This window comes from Mangifera indica, chromosome 19 (genome assembly GCF_011075055.1).
Source record: "Mangifera indica cultivar Alphonso chromosome 19, CATAS_Mindica_2.1, whole genome shotgun sequence".
Classification (NCBI taxonomy): Eukaryota; Viridiplantae; Streptophyta; class Magnoliopsida; order Sapindales; family Anacardiaceae; genus Mangifera; species Mangifera indica.
Genome location: NC_058155.1, coordinates 10248300 through 10272435, shown reverse-complemented (window position 1 = coordinate 10272435; position 24136 = coordinate 10248300). Strand labels below are relative to the sequence as shown.

The 24136-nt window shown below is 29.7% G+C and overlaps 2 protein-coding genes across 2 annotated transcripts; both read left to right on the top strand.

Annotated features, from left to right (window-relative positions):
• The first annotated feature begins 14169 nt into the window (after positions 1-14169).
• LOC123202585 (putative lipase ROG1) lies at positions 14170-19205 on the top strand. Its single transcript, XM_044618529.1, has 10 exons — positions 14170-14602; positions 14716-14783; positions 14986-15056; positions 15251-15526; positions 15914-16074; positions 16178-16233; positions 16444-16496; positions 16600-16729; positions 18161-18258; positions 18790-19205. The coding sequence occupies exons 1-10, from the start codon at positions 14334-14336 to the stop codon at positions 18859-18861; spliced, it is 1254 nt and encodes a 417-aa protein (XP_044474464.1). The 5' UTR covers positions 14170-14333; the 3' UTR covers positions 18862-19205.
• A 1417-nt stretch (positions 19206-20622) lies between these two features.
• LOC123203084 (EPIDERMAL PATTERNING FACTOR-like protein 2) lies at positions 20623-22274 on the top strand. Its single transcript, XM_044619252.1, has 3 exons — positions 20623-21636; positions 21715-21755; positions 21847-22274. Exons 1-3 carry the CDS (start codon positions 21528-21530, stop codon positions 22087-22089), a joined length of 393 nt encoding a protein of 130 aa, XP_044475187.1. The 5' UTR covers positions 20623-21527; the 3' UTR covers positions 22090-22274.
• The last annotated feature ends 1862 nt before the right edge of the window (positions 22275-24136 follow it).

Below are 24136 nucleotides of genomic sequence, written 5' to 3'. Positions count from 1 at the left end.
GTACATAGGGCTTTGGTTTCACAGGGAATTCTTGGTATTGGAATATGACTACATTGACAGCCATTACTAATCAAGATGGAAGATAACGTGAAGCATGTATCTACCAATCTAAAAGCTTTTTATTTTCTTCCTATGTTAATGGTAGTCATGTAGCTTGCTTATTTCGAATAATCTTGCCTAATAAGTTAGAGATTCGGTGGCAAGTTCTCATCCGAACATAAGGCTTTGTACCAGCTGCTCTACAGTATATTTGTCTATTATTGGTTCGGTGCTCACCTTTTGTCAGTCAAATCATCATCTTCAATCATCACTTGAATGGGCCGTTTCTGTCATGTCACCCAAAAACAAGCGAGTTATATAAGGATTGTAAATGTGGTAACACTTCAAAAATAATAATGTTATAATGTTTGATATTTTACATCGATATGAAATGAATACAAGTCTTCCCCACTGCATATAGTGAAGTTGATGAAACTGAAAAGCTAAAACCTAACAATGCTGAGTACAATCTTATCATCCTTCCCTACATAATAATTCCCCTAAGGAAAATCATGATAAATAACAATACCCAGCACCCACTATCTTTCTCTAGTTTTAAAAAAGCTCGGACAATGCACTTACAACTTACAAGTGTGGAAAATCCTTTAAAAGCCTTGAATTCATTCTTTATGTGTAACATGAGTTCCAAGTACCATCATAAATGCTAGGACATATACATACCAACCACTTTTTTTCCTACTGTCAGGAAAAAAGGTCTATGATCAGTTATCAAATCATCTTTCGATCAGCTGTTGACAATTTGATTATACCTATCTTCATTTAAATCATTTGCTCGCTGTAATATATTTTCGCATCATGTATTATAATCTTATAAACTTCAGCCATGTGTGGTACTTAGCATCTTCTGACCGTGCAAGCCCGGAAGGTGCATGCCATTTAATAAATGTGGGGAAATTATATTTTTTAAATCAAACTTTTTTAAGAAAAAAAAAGTTTTGAAAACAAATTTATTTTTTTATTCATACTATTTTATATTTCAAAATTATGGTAGGAGCTTAATTTAACAAATATTAAAACAAATTTTTTAAATATCTAAATTACATATGGCCCCACTTATTTTTCTTTTATTTTATCTTCTCCTTCTTTCTCCTTTCTTTTCTATTTTAGATTGAGAATAATAATAAGTAATAGTAATAATTATATAAGTAAAAGTATAAATATAGATATCAATGACATATAATTATATATTTAAGGGGTAAACTATAATTTTTGAACATGTTAAGGATGTAACATATAGAAAATTCAAAAAAAAGTTATGCCTTTTGATAGTTTTAAAAACTAATAATTATATCCTCAAAAAACTAAATATAACATAACACATAAGATGTGAATGTCATATTAAAAACTATTAGCTCCATGATATAATTTTCAAAATATATAGGATAAATATGATAATTTTAAGGGTTTTAAAAATTCTAAAAAAGTTTATGAGTGTTTTAAAATTTTAAATTTTCAATATATTCTTATCTAATTTTGAAAATGATAATTAGACGTCCAAATAACTGAACTAACCACAATAAATTGAGGGTGTATAAGCTATATTACAAATTATTAGGGTTACAATAATTTTCAGAATATATGAGGGGCTAATAAGATCATTTTTGAAGGAGCATGGTTGTATTAGAGTCTTCAAAAGGTTTTTATGAGTTTTAAACTTTTTTAAAAATTAAATTATAATATTTAAAGCATTTGAACCATATTTGAAAATGAGTTAATTTTTAGTTTTTTTTTTCAAAATTATTTAATAATAAAAATACTTTTTTTTTTATATATATATCATCAATTTTTTCAAACAAATTTATTTGTAAGGAAGGAAGTATTATTTATACTGAAAATGGGTGAAAAAGATTTACAGGCCAAAACTTGGGTGAGAAATGTAATTTACTCAGTAAGTGTAGATTCATGATTACTTCAATTACAATATTTCAGCTTTCTTCAATTACAATATTACAGCTTTAAAGCCCCAAAAAGTTTATATTAAAATAGGACAATTAAAGCATTTGGCTGATTTATTTGGCAAAACGTTAATTCATAAACAACCATAACACAATTATCTGACACAGATCTCAGATAATTAGCATCCTAATTATTTCTTTAATCTTGTTTAACACACAAGACTTTCACATATTAACAAAATCCAAAAGGATAATGTTTTGCTCGTGATTTACACAATTATAATTACGTGGCATCATTTTATTGCCCACCTACATAGGTTGGCGAGATTAATGGGATAATTAGGCTGCTAATCCTGCTTCCAGCTGCTTAGCATTTAAAAATTAGAAAGCGGAAGTAAAACATCTGTCATTTACATGCTTTATTAGGTGACATACTCCTTTCTTTGTATCTAGTTATGAATAGGCTTTGGGTCATTAGCAACTTTGTCAACAAAATGTCGTTTCCATGAAGGAAAGATGATGGATGGCTTAATCACTTAAAGGTGGGATAACAGTGCCAAGCACTAAGTATTGACTAAAGATTATATTGTGCAGCTCTAATTGAAGCTTTTAAGACTGATTTGATGGAAACAGGAATAGAGAAACTAATCAACCTATGTCATGTTAAGATAAACGACGAAAGAACAAGTTAACAAAAATAATATATTAAACAAGTTTTTGGATAAGATTTTGGAAAACGATTGGTTTATAAAATATTTTATTATTAAAATTAAAAAATTACCTTAAAGATAAATTATTTTAAAAATTATTATATATAAATTATTATTATTATATTTGATAAAATTTGATAAATATAAATAATTATTATGTTCAATTAAAGATAATAAAAAAATATTATCATATTATTTTACTTAAATATTATTGAGTATAATTATTTTAAAATATATTTTTATATTTTTTGTTATATTAATTGAAAATGAGATTATTTTTATCTTAAAAAATTAATAAATAAGAATATAGTTATAATAAAATGAAAATTAACTCCATAATTTTTTAATATATAAGATGGATGCCAAATTACTCTTTATATTATTTGTTATATCATTATTGATAATATAATATTACTGAAATATTTTATTATTTATATATTAAATAAAATAATATAAATAATAAAAGATAGATTTATCAGAATAATTTTTAATGTACGCTAACCAAACGCACCCTTTGTGTCAGGATATATTGAAACATTAACGATAGAAGACTTTTACATGGATTTATGAACTAGATAATTAACCCTATTAATGTTATTCACGATAAATTATATAATATATAATATTATAATATAATTTAAATTAAAATTATAGTAGGAAGAAATAGAGCGATAATAAATAATAAATTAAAATCAAATCTAAGCTAAATTAAAATTATATTAAATAGAAATATGTTTAACACTCGCCTACAAATATAACGAAAACTCACAAAATCATAATTAGAGTTAAAAGTTGAGAAGTCAATTCTATTAAGAGAGAGAGAGAGAGCGAAAGTCTATCGAAAAGAAAGACTAGACAAATGTTAGTTTGGTCTCTAGCGACCCAAGATAGAGAAAAGATGTTGCTAAAAAGGAATCACAAACCGTTGAAGGCAGCGAGAATAATGAGAAAATAGAACCATATCATCAAAATCGACTATGACTAAAAGAAGCTTTGAATTATCCATTAAAAGGAAAAAGAGACCAACAGTTGATAGAAAACCTGATTTAGTTTGAGAACAAAGAAAGGTTAGAATGTCACCAATACAAAAGAGAAGATAGTGGATAAGAGAAAGAAGAGAGTAAGAGTTCAATCATGAGAGAAACAAGACTAGAGGTTTAATCATGAGAGAGACAAAAGTAATGGCTCAATTATGAAAGAAACAAGAGTAAGACCCCCAATCGTAAGAGAGACAAAAATAATAACTCAATCGTGAGAGAGACAAAAACAGAGACTTAATCATGAGAGATGAAAGAGCAAAGACTCAATCGTGAAAGAGATAAGAGTAGAGACTAAAGAAAAAACAGTTTTCAAAACTAAATGGTATAGGAGGATATTAATTGCTCTAATACCACATAGAATGATGAATTTGGTTCATAATCCAATTCATAATTCTAGATTTTACTGGTAAATATTGATGGAAGGCAATTTTAATCTTCATGAAATTAATATTTAGCCGGAAATTATAGTTTATATAGCTCTTATTGGTAATTCTTATTTTTAAAATAACACATTCCCCTTAAATTATGTAAAGCTGCATGAAACCAATCTTCTTTGTATAAACAAGAAATTTTCGGCTCGCTGGCAAACTGCTGCATCAGTAGCTCAAACCATTCTTACTATCAAGGCCCCTCCGGAGACAACAATTCTTGAACAATTAATCATGCTTTCAGCTGAAGCGGACAAATTAAAATATAGGAAATTAATTAATTGAAATGACATTTTTTGAAGCAAAATATAAGAAATTAGTCTGTAATCCCGGAGTCATATAAATATAAACATTAAAATAGGGTTAGAAAAATTTTTCTTAAGATACAAAGGACGTTTTGACTGCAGCTGACCAATATTCAAATTAAGCACCCCCAAAAAGTCACAGCGTTTCTGACAAAAACTCACTATTCCACTAATCAAATTTTGCTTAAAATTAGTTGAAAGGTTAATATAAAATGTTTAATTATTTTATTTTAGAGTTTTTTTATAATTGTTGTCTATGTTTATTGCAAAGGATTTGTATTTTTCATTTTGAGTTCAGTTGCATGCATAGTTGTAACAAGAATCCAATGTATGATCATTATTTATCGTTTTCATCACAAGTGAATAACCGTATAATTTTTATATACGATGGGTCATCATCGTTTTTAACTCTAAATTTCTCTTCTTTGACAATTAATTCTATGCCCTAGCCGAATATAAGTAAGTGTCTAAGGCTCTAGGTCTCATTCATCATCCAAGAACATTCACTTGCATGCTATATCACATACATAACCAGATTTCAGTGTCAACAATTCATAAATTCATCATCAACCATAAAATTCACACAATATTACAAGCTCTATTTTCCTTCTCGGATTATCATACTATAAAATCTACTCTCAAACTAAGCATATAACTTGTTTATTTCAGTATTTAAAACATGTTTTAATTCCATAAAACATGACACTGGGGAAAGGTTGATGAATCCCTACTTACTTTTCTTCCGAAGACAACAAGAATTTCTTTACATGGCAGATGGATCTCCCGACGATTTTAATAGTACACATCCAATCATCTCTCAAAACATCGAGAGTCATAATAATACCTATTTGCACAATCCAAAGATATAGTGAGATCGCCATATTAGTTTTTGTCATCCATTGAAAACATTCTGTGATAGAGAAAGAAATGAGTTGAAGACAGTTTTAGTTGGAGTTTGGTTATTAGAGAATAAAGAAAAAAGACTAAATTTTATGAGGAAAAAGTAAGTTTTTAAGATTCAATTAAGAACAAATATTAGTTTTTAAAATTAAGATTAAAAAAGATAATTTATTATAATTATTAATTAAATAATAATCATATCTTTAATATTAACAAATTTTTTAATTTTAATAATTAAAGGATAAGTATGTGAATTTTTGAAATTTAATGATTAAAAGTTTGATGATAAACTAGATACTGGATGGGAATAAGTCTTTTGGTTAGATCTATTTGGCATTGCTCGCTGATAACGATGGCATGGTCAGACGCATACATCTGCCTTTTTGGCTCTTTTCGTTAACTTTTATATTGCAAAGTTCCTTTTTTTAAAGTATACGTATTAATTAATAATATAACTGCATGGATCGCATAAAACTTTTAAAATACAATTAAGTTCCTCCATGCACAAAGAAAGTTTATTTTACAAAAAGAAAACAGGAGAGAATCTCGTTTCTTTTGGCACTTTAAACCTCAATCCTCATTATGTGGGCTACTGATGAAAACAATCGCAAACCATTATTCAAATCCCGTTTCTTTTATCGGACTGTTCTCTTTTCAATAATGTGTTTACATGAAGCAACTATAAAAAGTGATGGAAAGTCTTTCGAAAACGTTCCTTTTAACACCAAAAACTCTTTGTAGTTGAAGTGTTACAAAGAGTTTCATATAACTAGGATAAACAATAAAATAGGAAAACAAAGAAAATTTTTTTAGGAGTTTGATTGCTCGAGCAAAGCTTATTTAAACTATAGTGTTATTTACCCTTTTTGTTATAATGTGTTTACAAAGAATAATTACAAAGAATGATCAAGAGTCTCCTATAAAGCATTTGAAGAATGTATTTTGTGTGAGTTTAAGATAATACTTATAAGAAAGTAATAAATCTTAAAGAGAAAACTCATAGATCTAAAAGGCTAGAAAAGTTTATTTCTTATGAAATTTCTTTGGTTTATATACTTGGAAGGAAAAAATGTTGATGTTACCTAAGGGCAAATGGTGCTTAGAGATCTTATTAAACTTATATATCCATTCGACCGAGAGAGTATGTGTGCCATTAAGAGTATTATACAATGAAGGAGATTGTGAGCAAAGTCATCATTTTTTATTAAATGTGATATTTATTATCCGATCGGTTTATTATTTTATATTTAATATTTAATTGAAACAATGCATCTCTTTTGTATTAAATACAGTACGATTAACTTAACCAGTAAAGTGATGATTATATCAATTATTTGCTTTATAATTTGAATGTCTTGTTTGTTAGTGAATACATTGTCATAATTGATCATTAGCTTAAACATTCTTTTGGAGAGCATATATTTGCACTGTATAGATGCGTTCATTTAGACAACTTGAGTCATCTATATGCTTGTTATATGAATTGTCTATATGTCAAAACGTTAAATCGTTGATCCGTGATATACGCATCAAATACTTATCATCTCACTATTGATGCTATTTATGTACAATTATTAAAAGAAAAATCTGCACTAATTACATCATTAATGATTACTTACTAGATAATCACTGATAATAATTTCATTCCTTAAGTTATTTTTATTGATTTTAAGTTAAGATAAGAACAATACAAGCCTTGTCTTGAAGGAAGTGGACCTGATGAAAACAGAGGGGATAACGAAGATAGAAAAAGTGATTTACCCTACTATACAGGAATTTGGATATGAAAAAAATAACCAAGGTGGAAACAGGGTTGGACCAAAAGGAGGCCAATAATAATTAAAGGAGGAGAAGGCAAATAGAGAAGGCAGATATAGCAGTAGCAAGTGAAGTGAAGGATGACCAGATGGGTAAAGGACCCAGGACCCAGGTCCCAGCATGTAGTGTCGTCTGGGTGAGAGGCGCGCGAGAACAGCGCGGGCGCTGTTTCCCGATGCACAGAACATCACAACTCTTACAAGTTACAAGGGGACCCCACTCTCTCTCCCATGCTGACGGTTCTCTCTGATATACAAGAACTACTTCGACAAATTTTCTTGACAATAATAAATAAATACGTAGATATGATTCATCGAGTTGGGGACCCAGTTTCCATCACATCAAAAAGTAAACTTGATTGACAAGGCTAAAATGGATCACTGTGAAGGCATGTGAGTTGGGGTCCATGAGAAGGCACTGTTAGAGACAGGAAGAGACTGTTTTTGGGTCCTATCCATCCATCCATCCCTTCAGCTGTTTAATTAGATGTTAGTAGGAGCAGATGGTGGGTGTCTTTCAATTTGATGTGATGCATGCCTTGTGGGGGCATTTGTTCTCTTCCTTTCCCTTCTTTCCTATTCTCTTCCCCCTTCCCCTCTTATTAATCGCAACCAAAACGGTTAATTCATGATCATCATGTAAAAGATAGGCCCCGCCGTCTGAGTGCTTTGATTAATAAAAAGACAGATTTCAAGCGTAGGAGCAAAGCTTAAATAATTTTTTATAATATTTTAAAATAAAATTTTTTATATTTATATGATATAATAATAGTAAGAGGATTGTTTTTATTTTTTAATTAAAAAATTATACAAATTTAATAATTATTTTTTATTTTAAAATCATTAGATAAAATAAATTTATATATTTATTTATATTGCTATTATAATATAGATTAAGAGTACTTAAAGAAATATTATGATCTCATTCTTCATGTCTCAAAGACATGTTTAAACTGATAATTCCTAATGTTATGGACCTTCCTCTTAATTTTAAAGTTGTAGGAATGTGAGAATCATATGTCACATTTCAAGAGAATGATCCTCACATATGAATTATCTAGAGTTGAACAAAATTGTGGCCGCCTATAATTGTTGTTATAAAAATAATAAGAATACTTATAATATGCAATTTATCATCAATATTATAAATGTTTATACATCCACTTGATGTCAATTCCAAAGATTAGAATATTAGAAAAGTCATTAGACCCCACTATGATGAACGATTGTAATTATGTGGTGTAATGTAAAAGGGTTTCAGAAATGGCCTACACGATTTGATAGTATTGAGAAGGAAGAAACAAATTCATTCAAACCAAATAAATATATATGATCTTTGAGAGGTATGGCCACTCGGAAGACATCATCGATTGTCGAAAAAATGGATGAAGACGAATTCGTCTTTATCCGATGAAAAGAGACCTAATTAGATGTATAGATGATGTGTCATCATGTTATTGAGTGTTATTTATTCTTTAATTTAAAATTATATAATTATATGATAACAAATTAGATAATAAATTGGCCTATTAGGCCAAAATTACCACTATACCCATTACCCCTAACTTTACTCTTTTGTTCAACATAATTGGTGCCCGTCTTGTTTCTGCTAATTTGTTTTCAAGATTGATTTTATTCTATTGGGATTTTATTTGGGCTTATGCTCAGCCCAATTATCTCTTCCATCCCATCTCCCTTATTTGGGCCTGGAATTCTCAACAAGATCAAATTTTATTGCCTTACACAAACAGAACACTTCGGCTTAAGTTTGGATTCGAGACAAAAATAATTAATTTGAACATAACTAAAAAATTTTATTTTAAACTCTTAGTTAATAAAAAATTAATTTTTAATTTTTTATATTATATATTTATTAATTAACTTTTATATTTAAAATTACAAAAATAAAATTTTAAAAGTTTAAATATAAAATATAAAATTTTTAAAAACTTACTAATATTTTATTGAGTTAAATTGTAAACTCAGGAATTTATCTAACTGGCAAAAAATAGACTTAAATTGAACGCTAAAATCAAGTTTAAGCGACTCAAACTCAAATCCATCTAAAAATAAGTTAAACAACGAGCTATTTGACTTGTTTGTAACCCTAGTGGAGAGATAGAAAAGTAATTGTTATTAATTATGATGGAAAAAAAAAAAGTAAATAAAATTATATAGACTTAGGTGTGTTGAAATTTACATGGCCTCAACCCATTTTTGAGCATAGTTAGATTTAAATCGAGTTTATTTAAATTTGAGTTTGATAATTTAATATTTTGGAGTTTGAATTTTATGGATGTTTAGTTCGTAAAGCTTGCAAGTCTAGAAATTTTAATATGAATCAATTAAAATGATATCGTTTTAATTAGTATATATCAAAATAATATTATTTTAATTAATACGTATTAAAACAACGTTGTTTTAGTATAAAAGCGAACTCAAAATTTAATTCAGGTTATAACTTGAGTTAACATTTTCTCAAATAAATTGAACTCAAACATTTTTGAAATAATCTCAATTCAAACAAACTCGATTTTTTTTCAAACAAACTGAACTTGAACGCCTCTAAAATGAGTTCGATGAACTTGATCTTACTAGACTAAAGCGAGACAAACTAAAGTTTAAATGAGTTTAAGTTTGAGTTTGAGTTAGTTCAAATTTAACCATACTTCTAAGACACTATTTAAGAAAAGCCCATCTTACTTGATCTCTAATATTAACTGAAAGTAAGGCAAATCCAAATATAACGTCTATCCCAGTGTATTATATTTAATTGCCCAAATAACTATTTCCCACCCAATGTTTAGTGCAAGACTAACTTTTTATTTGTTAATTATTAAAAATTTAAATACTCACCCTATCCATTAAATTTCACTACTATTATTAAATATTATTTAATAATAATATTTAAAAAAATTAGCTAACCTTAATTCAGACTATAACTTGAGTTAACATTTTCTCAAAGAAACTGAACTCAAACATTTTTAAAATAATCTCAATTCAAATAAATTGGATTCTTTTCAAACAAACTAAACTTGAACACCTCTAAAATGAGTTCGATGAACTTGATCTTACTAGACTAAAGCGAGATAAACTAAAGTTTAAATGAGTTTGAGTTTGAGTTTGAGTTAATTCAAATTTAACCATACTTATAAGGCACTATTTAAGAAAAGCCCATCTTACTCAATCTCTAATATTAACCGAAAGAAAGGCAAATCCAAATATAACATCTATCCCAGTGTATTATATTTAATTGGCCAAATGATTATTTCCCACCAATATTTAGTGCAAACTAACTTTTTATCTGTTAATTATCAAAAATTTAAATACTCACTCGTTTGTTAAATTTTAATATTATTATTAAATATTATTTAATAATAATATTTAAAAAAACTAAAATGTTATCATATTTTCATCTCACAAATTTAAAAACTAAAACTTTGCCCTACTAAAGTTTGAAAAACTTACATTTTCTCTGTGAATTTTTTCAATACGCTACCGATGATAAGAGACAGTGATGATGATAACATTCTTCCTCCCTCCTGACATTTCTCTCAGTCATGCTCTATTTCAAACCATTATCGATCTATGAAGATGAATCATTTTTCTTTAGATGAAGAAACGATTCATTTTTTTGTCAAAGATGAAAATGACGCGTCATTATCGTCTCTCAACAATGACAACGTGTCTTCTTTGTTGGTCTTTTTTTTGAGTTGGTGATGGTAGGAATAGAATGGGAGGGAGAGAGAATGAAGTCATCATTGCCACCAATCATCAGCAACGATGGCTAAAAAATCTTTAAAAAATAATTTCATTCTTTAAACTTTGGTTTGGGGTATTTGTTAAATTTTTAAACTTAAAAAGAAAATGTGTTAAATTTTTATTTTTTTAAATATTTTTATTAAATGATAATTTTATCTTTAATAATAATAATAATAATAAATTTTAAAAAATAAATAAGTATTTATATTTTAAATGGTTAATGAATAAAAAATTGAGTTTAAATAGCCGTGTCCCCTATTTAATTAAACAGATATGCAGCCTCAACAAGTCGCTGTTTTCCAGTTCGCACACCCAATTTTCTCCTCGCGATTCGCATGCGCATTTCCATAAGAGAGGACAGCTTTCCATGTAAGGTTTGTTTCAATAAACAATTTCTCATCTTTGAATTCAAAAAATTAAATCGATATTTGACTAAATCATACCTACCCACGTGTAACACTAACCTGATAACACTATTATAATGATCCATCTAGAATGTGTTGATTAAAATTTTAATTTTTTAAATTAAAATAAAAAGTCTAAATAATGAATTTTTCCGTTAATGGAGAAAAAATATTGTAGTTATATATTAAGATATAAATAATATTAATCCATTTAGCAGTATAATGAAAATACATTTGGATTGTTATTAATTTAATGATGGTAATAAAACTGAATTTTAAAATAAAATTTAGCTTAAAAATATTTTATTATCAAAATTAAAAAAATTATTTTAAGGATATTAAATATAAATTATTATTATTATTATTATTATTAATAAAATTTGATAAAAATAGATAAATATAAATAATTATTGTGTTTAGTTAGATGTAATAAAATAATATTAATATATTATTTTATTTAAATATATTTAAATGTAATTATTTTAAAATATTTTTATCTTAAAAATAAATAAATAAAGATATGATTATAATAAAATAAAAATTATATTGATAATATTTTAATATTTAATATTAAAATATTAAAATTCGAATGTGATAATATTTTATCTTAGAACTTAAGCTAACCTTTTCTCAAACAAACTGAACTCAAATATCTCTAAAATGAGTTCAATTCAAACAAACTCAAAATTAAATTCGATTCTTTTCAAACAAACTAAACTTGAATACCTCTAAAACAAACTCGATGAGCTTGATTTTGGCTAGATTAAAGCGAGACAAACTAAAGTTGAAGTGAGTTTGAGTTTGACTTAATTCGAATTTGACCGTGCTTCAAAAGACACTATTTAAGAAAAGCCCATTTTACTCAATTTCTAATATTAACCGAAAATAAGGCAAATCCAAATATAAAATCTATCCCACTATATTATGTTTAATTGGCCAAATGACTATTTCCCACCCAATGTTTAGTGAAAACTACTTTCATCTATTAATTATCGAAAATCTAAATACTAACCCGTCTATTAAATTTCATTATTATTATTAAATATTATTTAATAATAATATTTAAAAAAACTAAAATATTATCACATTTTCATCTTATAAGTTTAAAAACTAAAAATTTGCTCTACCTAAAGTTTGAAAAACTTACATTTCCTTTCTGGGTTTTTTCAATACACTATCAACGATCGGAGACAGTGACGATGATAACATTCTCCCTCCCTCTTGACATTTCTCTCAGTCATGCTCTATTTCGAACAATTATCGATCGATGAAGATGAATCATTATTCTTTAGATGAAGAAGCGATTCTTTTTTGTTGGAGAGGAAAATGATACGTCATTATCGTCTCTCAGACAATGACAACGGATCGTCTTTGTCGGTCTTTTTTCTAAGTTGGTGATGGCCAGAATAAAATGGGAGAGAGAGAGAATGAGGTCATCGTTGCCACCAATCGTCAGCAACGATGGCTAACAAATCCTTAAGAAAGGAATGTTTATTCTTTAAACTTTGGTCGGGGGTATTTGTTAAATTTTTAAACTTAATAAGGAAATGTGTTAAATTTTTATTTTTTAAAATATTTTTATTAAATGATAATTTTATCTTTAATAATAATAATAATAATAAATTTTAAAAAATAAATAAGTATTTATATTTTAAATGGTTAATGAATAAAAAATTGAGTTTAAATAGCCGTGTCCCCTATTTAATTAAATAGATATGCAGCCTCAACAAGTCGTTGTTTTCCAGTTCGCACACCCAATTTTCTTCTCTCGATTTGCATGTGGATTTCCAGAAGAGAGGACAACTTTCTATGTAAGGTTTGCTTCAATAAACAATTTCTCATCTTTGAATTCAAAAAATTAAATCGATAAACGATATTTGACTAAATCATACCTACCCACGTGCAACTCTAACCTGATAACACTATTATAATGATCTATCTAGAATGTGTTGATTAAAATTTTGATTTTTTAAATTAAAAATAAAAAGTCTAAATAATGAAATTTTATGTATACGGAGAAAAAAATATTATAGTTTTATATTAAGATATAAATAATATTAATCCATTTAGCAGTAGAACGAAAATACATTTAGATTGTTATTAATTTAACGACGGTAATAAACTGAATTTTTAAATAAAATTTAGTTTGAAATATATTTTATTATCAAAATTAAAAAAATTATTTTACTTATATTAAATATAATTTATTATTATTATAATTAATAAAATTTGATAAAAATAGATAAATACAAATAATTATTGTATTTAATTAAAAATAATAAAATAATATTAATATATTATTTTATTTAAATATTTTTAAATGTAATTATTTTAAAATATTTTTATATTAATTAAAAAATTATTTTTATCTTAAAAATAAATAAATAAAAATATAATTATAATAAAATAAAAATTATCTTGATAATATTTTAATATTTAATATAAACATAATAATTAAATTATATCTTATATTATTTATTACATCATTATTAATAATAAAAAATATTAAATTTTTTTATTATTTATTAATTAAATAAAATAATACAAAAACAAAAAATAAATTATTAAAATAATTATTTCAGCGCGTGAAGCTAATGGCCTATAAAAAGTGAAAAATGCGCTCTCTTTCGGTATAAAACGTGAAGCTTCGTTGTCCGGGTTAAGCCGTTGACGTTAAAGCTACGGCCGCCCACACAGGAAATTTTTAGTAATAATAATTTCAAAAATTACGTGTCAATCTTGTCTAACATGAAATAATTAAAAAATAAAGAAAGTAATTAGACTCTCATTCCACAATTACTCTCGGTCATAGCCTAAATTACACAATTAACACATTGCAGTGGCAGGCCAGGTTAGGCTCCCCATTCTCTGAAACTCTGTAGTTTAAAAACAAGCACACTTGAGAGACATCAAACGTAACTAACATAACACAGCTGCTTTGTAAGGAACTTCGGGTAATACATGAACCTTCCGTGTTCTCCCTAGGCGAAACGACGTCGAAGTCTTTAGGCGATGGCTTCTGTGGAGGTTGAAGGAGGTTATGGTTCCGTACTCGAGGAAGCATCGAAGAAGGAGCAAGTTGCTGAGATCAAGAAGAACCATGAAAATGCGAAGGAGAAGAAGAAGATTGAGAGATATTCGCGTATCCCGAGATTTTCTTGTTTGAAAACCAAAACAGACGAGATGGGGAATTTCGACATGGAGATGGTGGTCGAAGATGCTCAAGGAGACCGGCCGAGTCCTACTCACCTTGTTGTAATGGTCAATGGTATTGTCGGGAGGTAAGTGAGTTAGTCACAGTGTTTAAAGCTCATTAATTCAAGCGCATAAAGGTTGAATTAAAAAGTTGATTAGCTTACTACTAGTAATTATTGATGTTTTCACATAAGCTTAGTGCTCAAAATTGGAAATATGCTGCAAGACAACTTCTGATGAAGTATCCTGAGGATCTAATTGTTCACTGTGAGTTTAATAATACTTATCTCTCTCTCCCTCTTTCATTTGAACCATTGCATGTACTCACTCACATATTTTGAGTTTTTGTAGATATAATTGGTATATGTACAAGATGCATCTACACGCTAATCTTGCCCGCATACTTCAATGTTTGACAGTGTTGCTTTATGTTGTAAAATTAATTGCATTTTATTTACTTGCAATGCAGGCAGTAAGCGTAATTCTTCAATGTCGACACTTGATGGTGTAGATGTAATGGGAGACCGATTAGCAGAAGAGGTTTGTTATGGCTTACTGATTAAACCATTAATGTTCTTGTTCTCCATTGTTGTGAGACCAGAATCCTGATTTTGAATAATGTTTCCTTGTTTTACTATTATTTCTGGTTCAAATTAGTTTCACAGGACATATATGAGTCATATATGATTTAAAGTGCCTCCGTTTGAATTTGCGAAGGGTATTCATTTTTTCAGGTTATTTCAGTCATTAAACATCGTCCAGGTGTCCAGAAGATCTCATTTATTGGTCACTCCCTGGGTGGCCTTGTGTCAAGGTATGCAATTGCAAGGCTTTATAGAAGAGATGTCACCAATGATCTTCCCCAAGGAAATGGAGAAAATAGGAATGATGAATCTGGACAAAGAGAAACATTCCAGAAAGATAAATTTAAAGGAAAAATTGCTGGGCTGGAGCCCATAAATTTTATAACCTCAGCGACACCTCACCTTGGTTCAAGGGGTCATAAGCAGGTATACATCTATGCTTGATATGTTCAGACTTATAATTAACTCTTCCTCTTACATAATAGGTTTCGCTGATGCTGTATCATAATAAAAGGGAAATCTGGACTTCTTATGTTTCTCTTTTGAGCATATTATTTTCGAACTTCTGATAAGTTATAGGCAGGCAAAGTGAATAAACAACATACTTAATAATGAATTATCTGAAATCCTTTTTTCCCTTTAATTTTTTAGACATACGACCAAACCTAACTTTGCTTTCATGGCACTTGTTATTACTAATAGTGTCAACTGTGCAAGAAGGAAAATTTAGAATGTGTCTGCTTAAATTCCCTACATTTTTTTAGACATCACTCTTTTACACAGTTTTCTTATGTTGTGGCGCTTAGTCTTCAGGTCCCAGTATTTTGTGGTTTTTACACCCTGGAAAAAGTAGCTGCCCATGCATCCTGGTTTCTTGGTAGAACTGGGAAACATCTGTTTTTGACCGACAGCGATGAAGGAAAACCTCCTCTTCTTCTTCAGATGGCCACTGACTGTGAAGATCTTAAATTTGTGTGAGTTGTTGATGAAATCTTATTAGGTCTTTACCATGAAAACTTAAAATTTTGAGTCATAGCCATATAAAATTATTACTGAACCTTTGTCTTTTCTCTACAGATCTGCCTTGCAGTCCTTCAGGCGTCGTGTAGCCTATGCAAATGCACGCTTTGATAGTATCCTTTTGTGTATACTTCCATCTCTTGAACTGTAGCTTTCTCTATTTACTTTTAATCGTTTGAGCAAGAAGCTTGATGAAAGTATCAACCTGCTTTTATATGGATGAAATAGGGTATCCAAGTGGATTTGACCATTTCTGGTACTCCTCACACACTCTATTCTTGATATAATATATGATGGAAGTAAGAACTTAACTCTCATTTTAGACCTTGTTGGGTGGAGTACATCATCGCTGCGGCATCCAAATGAGCTCCCAAAGGTAATTTTGAAGTCTAGCATGGATTTTTAATACTAGAATAGATATTTATTATTATTATTGCTAGGAATTCAACATTAGTTGATATCACTCATTCTTCTATCAGTGGCAACATCTTAGGAGAAGTGACAAGTATCCACATGTTGTAAATGTGGAGACAACTAAAACAGCAAGTCCTAAAGAAGAAATCAATTTGGAGAGCATAAAAACTGGAAGTGAGACTGCTGGCATTCAAGGTTTGGTAGTTGTTTTTAATATTAATTTTAAGGTGTTATTGATATTCAATTTTTCATCTTGAGTCCAAATAGTAATTTGATAGATAAAACTATATGCACTTATAATGAGTACTAATTTAGCTACTAATGATGATGTGTCGCTATGTAATTGAGTGATTTTTAATTAAAGATAAAATAACACTAAATTATATAGTGACATATCATCATTGGTATTCATTATAAGTGCTCATAGCATTACTTTTAATTTGATTGTTGACAACTTTTCTTGGTTTCTTGTTCCCTCTTAGAATATCTGAGAATCTAGTTCTAAATATGATAATAATACATTTTACTCGGTGAGAAATTTTAAATAAGATATGCATAGATTACTAGCTTTATTATTTCCTGCAATCGGATATGTCCAGTTGCTAATATCTGCTTTCTGTATATTGTCAAACCATGGGTACAAGCAGGGACAAAGTTTCATATGGTTATATAGTCATTTCATATATTGCTTGTGAAGATTCTTGAACATGAGAAACAAGCTTATGTTAATAGAAGATTTACAATTTGAACAGAAAGCATTCTAAACAATTTTGATTATGAAGTTGACATATGATAACTGGGTTAAATCAATTCTCTTTGGGTTATTCTGGGGCTGCAACTGGATAATCTTGTCTACAGAGAAATTTGGAAATGATTTTTAGCCCCCACTAATTTATCTTTATTCTCCATCTTCTGCTTTAAGTGAGGGTATAATTGTAATGAAAATATTTCCTCCATTTTATTATTTCAAAGCTTTGAATTTGTAGTTAACTAAAAATAAAAAATTCTTTCATATAACAAGAAATTACTGGAGCTTGAATTAAACCGGGTATGTATGTTAGTTTTTTAAGTGTTTTAAAAGTTGAAAACTTTACTAAAACATATGATATTAGAAGATTTCAGATCTTAAACAAAATAATGAACATGCATAACACTATTGTTAATTATTTTTTAAAAACAGTTATACCCCTATTTAAGATAGAAGATGGGGGCTAAAAATCACTCTCTAAAGAAATTAGCTCTGGTTGGTCATATATGGTCAAGGCCTAGATTGATAGATGTTTAGGGGTTTACATGGACTTAAGGATAGGCTGAAGGTTGCACTAAAGGCTAGGCCTTCAGCTTTATCATGTGGAGTTCAGACATCCCATTTAAACATTGCTGAAAATTTTTTTGAAGAGTTTGATTGAAGTTTAACTCTGGGAAAGGTCCAGATATGTCATTTTAAGAAGGAATTAGATAATACAAGTTTTAAATTCATATATTTGCAATTAGAAAACCATTGTATGATTTTCTTCCCTCAGCATTCTAGTAATTCTAAGTTTGACTTGAAGATCTTGGTTGACAGATCAATTCTAATTTTGTAGACATAATTTTCACTCTGCTTATTACTTGCAACAATTGTAGAGAGAATGCTCAGAGGTTTGACTGCTGTGAGCTGGGAACGGGTTGATGTTAACTTCAGTGGAAGCAAGCAAAGATGTCTGGCACACCAAACCATTCAGGCAAGTTTTGTGCATTTCTTAGATTTCATCTAGGAAACACAGTTAGTTTTGAGGTGCATTTGGTTTGGATAATATTTTATTACAAAAAATAAAATATTACTACAAACATTGATTATTGGGTATAAATTATTATTCTATTACTTGTTATAATATTTGAAAATGAAAGTATTTTTGTTCTAAAAAATTAATAAATAAGAATAAAATTATAATAAAACTAAGATTATTTTGATAATGTTTTAATACCTAAGGTAGAGATAGTAATTAAATTATTTCTTTTACATTACCATTGGTAATAGAAGATTATTAAGAAATTTTTATTACTTGACAAACCAAATAAAGTAATGTAAGTAATAAAATATAGATTACCAGAATAATTTTTAAATCGCCCAACCAAATGCCCCCTTAGGAATATCAATTACTGCCTTGAGTTTTATGTGGCCAACTGAAGCTCCATTTGCAATATTTCATTTCTGGAAGTTACCTCTAAAGAGACACGTTGTAATATTTATTTATCTCATCCTCTATATTCAGGTGAAAACCTATTGTATCAATTCTGATGGAGCTGATGTGATCCAACATATGATTGACAATTTTATCACTTGAAATGTTCCAAGTTGTTCTAATTACCTTGTAAAGTCGATTGTTGTTGGCCTCTTATTGAAATCTGAGGGAATTTTATTGTGACTTAATATGAAGCTGGGTTCAAGGCAGCTATTATGGTTGATCTCTGCAATTAAGACAAGAACTGATAGTTATGCTATTTTGGGTGAAGACGAGTGATAATTTTTCTAGGGACCATAGTAAAGCAAGAGCAATGAGGGAGAGAGCGCCTTGTGTATTCTTATTTAGTATTATTGCTAACAACCATAAGATCAAAATATAGACAACAATGGTTATATACTTATATTACATTAGGAGTAGGTGAATATTAATTTGTATTCAGCTTACATGAGTCTTGCTATGAGCTCAATCAAAGCCAGAGGCCCAAATTATCTCTTGGATAAGTGTAAATTAATGAAAACTCGTTGTTTTAGGCTCAAACAAACTCAAATTCAAGCTGAGTTGAGCTTATTTTGAACTCATTTGAGTTAAAGATTGTTTTGGAGTTTAAATAATATTAGTTTGAATTCAACCCTAATTATTGGTTGAAGATATCTAGGAGGGCAATTCAATGTTGAAAGGGGTAGGTAATGATTCAAGATTGAAGACGCTTAGGAGAGGATATAACGGCTTATCAATGACATTGGTAACTGAGTTGTATTGCCTTTTCCGGATTAATCTATTTAAGGTGTACGTTAACTGCACGAGGGAAGAATTGTGGGAGAACAAGAATAAATAGAGACAAGTATTATGAGATTAGCACCATGCCAGTGTAATCTCTCAGCCGGTACAGCTGCATTCCCGATTGAGTTTCAAATTCTGATAGATGTTTAGTCCTGGATCTGAAGGTGGAGACCTCAATTTACGTTTGGCAAGGTGTTGTTTGTTTCATCCATTGTTAAAAGAAAAGCCGCATTAACCTAAACAGACTTGAACCTTCCATGACCCTATAAATCTAAGGTATATTGCTCCCATTATTCAAGCATTGTGTTTCTGTACTGAGCTTACTAGTTCTCTTTAGTGTTATATTCAACTGTAATTAATTTAAGGTGAGAATAAAGAAGCATGTGGGGATTTTGGCTAAGCAATAAGAATTCCATCTCTTTTGGCACTGAAAAGTCTATCTCAGAAAAGGATGGGAACATGGTGTGGAACTTTGCAAAGATAAATATGTACATGTATGGTCATTATCGGGACTCTTTAAAGGTGTATTTGGTTGAGGGAGATTAAATATTATTTTATTAATTTACATTATTTTGTTTGGTTTATAAGTAATAAAAGATTTCGGTAATCTTATATTATTAATAGTGATATGACAAATAATATAAAAAAAAATCTAATTATCATATCTATCTTAGATACTAACAGATTTTCAAAATAACTTTGATTTTATTATAATATATCATTTATTTATTAATTTTTTAGAGTAAAAATACTCGTATTTTTAATTAATATAATAAGTAACATAAAAAATATTTTAGAATAAGTATATCTAAGGGTATTTAAGTAAAATAATACACTAGTATTTTTTTATTATTTCTAATTAAACACAATAATTATTTATACTTATTTATTTTTATTAAATCTTATCAAATATATAGTAATAATTTATATTTAATAATTTTTAAAATACTCTATCTTCAAGATAATTTTTTAACTTTGATAATAAAATATTCTCAAAATCAAATGTTTCCTGAGTGTCTTATTTCCCCTCAAATATTACAAACTTGCGTGCATGATAGCAACTTGATGATTCTTGGAGATGAGGTGATGTACTATTTTTTTCGCAAAATAGAATAAGTAAAATCTATTTCTTGCAATATATATGGTTAAGTATAGAATCTTTAAATAGCCTTAAGAGGATTTGAGTTTGAGATTTGTAAGCATTGTATCAAAATCAGACCCTTGAATTATCTTATACGGTGGCTGGTAAATTCGCACCAGATATACATTGTTGCAGTTCCCATGTTATCTAGTGCTTGTTATGCGGTTTCATTGTCATGGTATTGGAAGTATGTCTACACTCTATCATCGATAGCGAAACGTACACTCTTCTCCCAAAGGCAAAGAGAAAAAGCCAAAACACATACGTGGGAGACAGATTGAAAGTTCCAATTCCATACACGGCCCTCTTGCAGAAGCCTCTCCATCTCTAGCATTTTGCCACCTCTTTTGTTTCTGTTTTTGTTTTGTTTTGTTTAATCCTTTCAGTCCAACTGTTATTGCTGTGCTGTCCATTCTTCCTTTTCTTGCTTTGCAGCCGTAACAGTTACTTGATATATTTTTCTACTATTTTTCAAATCCTGTAGCCTTGGTTTTTTGTTGGCTCATATAACGAGGCCAAGGTGACTTCCTTTTCGGTTGATGTCCTCCCCCTCCCTTCTTTTAGCCTCATTTAACTCATCTTTTTACCATCCACGTTCCATCCTTTCTTACAGAGAGAGATACAGAGATATATACAAGGTTGCAATGTGCGCAAGCCATCTTTTTTGCATTAAGCAGGTGGCATTCAGTCACTGAACCTCTCTTTGACACTTTTCAGCAACTCAGATTCACTTCTTTTCTACACTGCCAACTATTCAAATTCTCACCTTCCTTCTCACTCTGTAGTCTCTACTTTACGGTTATCCCCTCTAAAGGCTTTTCTCACTCACTTTCTCTGGGTTAAAATGGCCTGCTTTCAAAATTCTGTATGTTGCCACAGAAACAGACAACTGGGCATCTCTTTGCTCTTCGTCTTTGTTTCAAGCTTGGTCCAAGTCAGCTTCATGGCTGAAGGCAAGGATTTAAAAAAAATTTAGAATATCTGAATATTCAGTTTTATTTTGCTCACTTTCATTTCTTTCATGTGTTCAGGTAGAGCAATACCCAAGGAAACGGAGACTTCACCCTTGCAGGTGTAAGCACATAATTAATTCTTGATTTTCCTTCACAACTAGCTTGGTTATTATCAATTTTCTATTGCTAAAATTTCACTTGTGTACACAGAAACGAATGGAAGAGGATAAATTGTTGATCACTAGGAGTATGATAGGCTCAAGCCCCCCAAAATGTGAGAGAAGGTGCAGCTCCTGTAAGCACTGTGAGGCAATTCAGGTCCCAGTGACAACCCAACTACAAGCCCACGGAGGCCATTTCTCTGCAGTTTCATACTACAGCGGTCGTGATATCTCCAACTACAAGCCTATGAGCTGGAAGTGCAAGTGCGGCAACTTGATTTTCAATCCTTAATGGAGCTGTGTGGATCTCTGACTTTAATTGTATAGGTCATTTTTCCTTATGTATGAGTTAGCTTCGATTTTCCCTGTAGTGTCTTGCATTCTGCAGAATTCTTCTTTTCTACTACTTGCTAACCTTTTTCTTTCCTTTGACATCACTCATTAATGCAATGACAAGTCCAGTGGCAGTTTCTTCTAGTAACTATCATATAAGATGGAAAACAGCCTAATAAAAATCCTTCAAAATTCAGTAAGCAGCTTATAAAAAAAAAATCAGAAAGTAACGTATCAAGATCATATTATGTAACAATGATAAGATCAAGCATTAAATCTAAGGTTTTACTTGATTCAATCTCAAAGAATGTTCCAATGGTTCTTCGAAAATTTAAAAAAACCATGTAATTGTTAGTTGTGATGGTGGGTATTCAGGGAAGGTTAAAGGCGGGGGAATGGATGGGGATCAAGTATGTCAGGCAGTTCTGGTTTCGAATCTTATTAACAAGATTTGTGCAACAGAGGGAAAGAAAGCCTGTTCATTTTGGCAGGCAGCCCACCTCGAAGGGATAAACACCAAAATTACATCTCATATTTTCGCTTTTTCTTAATTTTAGTATCGAACTGGTTATTTCCCATTGCGTTACAGTCAGTTTTTTCTGTTACCCATGTCAAATTTTACAATAAAATTTGCAATCAAACAGAAAGTAAGACAACCTCTGCCAGAAAATATTATGGAATTTTCATTTCCTTTAATTGAATTGATTGCACAGTAATTAATACCTTAGGTCACTTGGATGCTGCATTTATTACCTGTCTCTCTTTTATGGCAAAACCTTTGATTGTTTAGAAAAGGAAAAAGTACTGTTTTCACCCAAGTTTTAGCTTTATTTCAAAAGTATATCTACATCTAATGAAAAACTTAAACATCTATCCATCTCTAAACCATCGTTAAGTTTTTCATTAAATAGAGGGATAAAATCATCGTTTTACTGTTTACATTCCAGTTATATAATTATATTACATTTTCTCCCTCCGATTTTAAAAATTAACTTTTACCCCCATCCCTAAACTTTGAAAAGTGACTTTCGCCCCCCCAAATCCTTAATTTTTTTTTCACTTTCCCTCCGGTCACCATCGACGACATGACTAGAGGAAGAGTGATGAGCGCCGTCTAGATCTGGACAATGCTCATTGACCTTCACCGGACTGGATGACGCTCGTCGTCCATCTTGAACAACGCTCGTCGTCCATTCTCTGGACGACGCTCATCATCCATTCTCTAGACGACGAGCGTCGTCCAAAGAATGGACAACGCTTGTCATCCAGATCGTCATCCAGAGGTGGTTGACCTTTGGATGTAAACTTCTCTGTCGTTGCCGGAGAAAGTGGCCGTATTTTAGGGAGGAAAAGTGAATTTTTTAAAACTTAATTCAATGGATAAATGTTAGTTTTTTAAATTAAAGGGGGAAAAATGAGATAAAATTTTAATTATTTAATATTATTGATAAAATAACGAATTTATCCTTTAACTATAACAGAAAATATGTGAGTATATCTAAACAAATTAAACTTTAAATAAATATTTAGGTTTTTTCATAAGGGATAAATATATTTTTGAGGTAACGGTAAAACTTGGGTGGGCAATAGTCCTTTTCCCTTTAGAAAAAGAGTGCTGACGTTTAAGCGAGGTCAAACTTTGTTTGGTTGTAAAGATTAGTACATGTACATCCAAGCCTCAATAAATACAAACAAACTGACAAAAGTGTAACAAAATAATCCACTTAGCTCCAAGTCCAACATACATTCTGAAACTAAATGGCTTTTCACCTGTAAGCAATATAATTTAAAGATGTAATTTTCCTGCAGGATCCTGTTTTTTTTTTTTTAATACAAGTAAAAAAAAAAAAATTTATTTGAATCACATAGTTTATTCGAGACTAACATTATTATTATACTTGAAAGATACTGTTATGATACCCAAGTAAGAGCAAAAGTCACGGGTATCTCTTGTAAATTTCTATTTTTCCAATGTTACGGGTATGCATGTTCGTGAGCCATGTCAA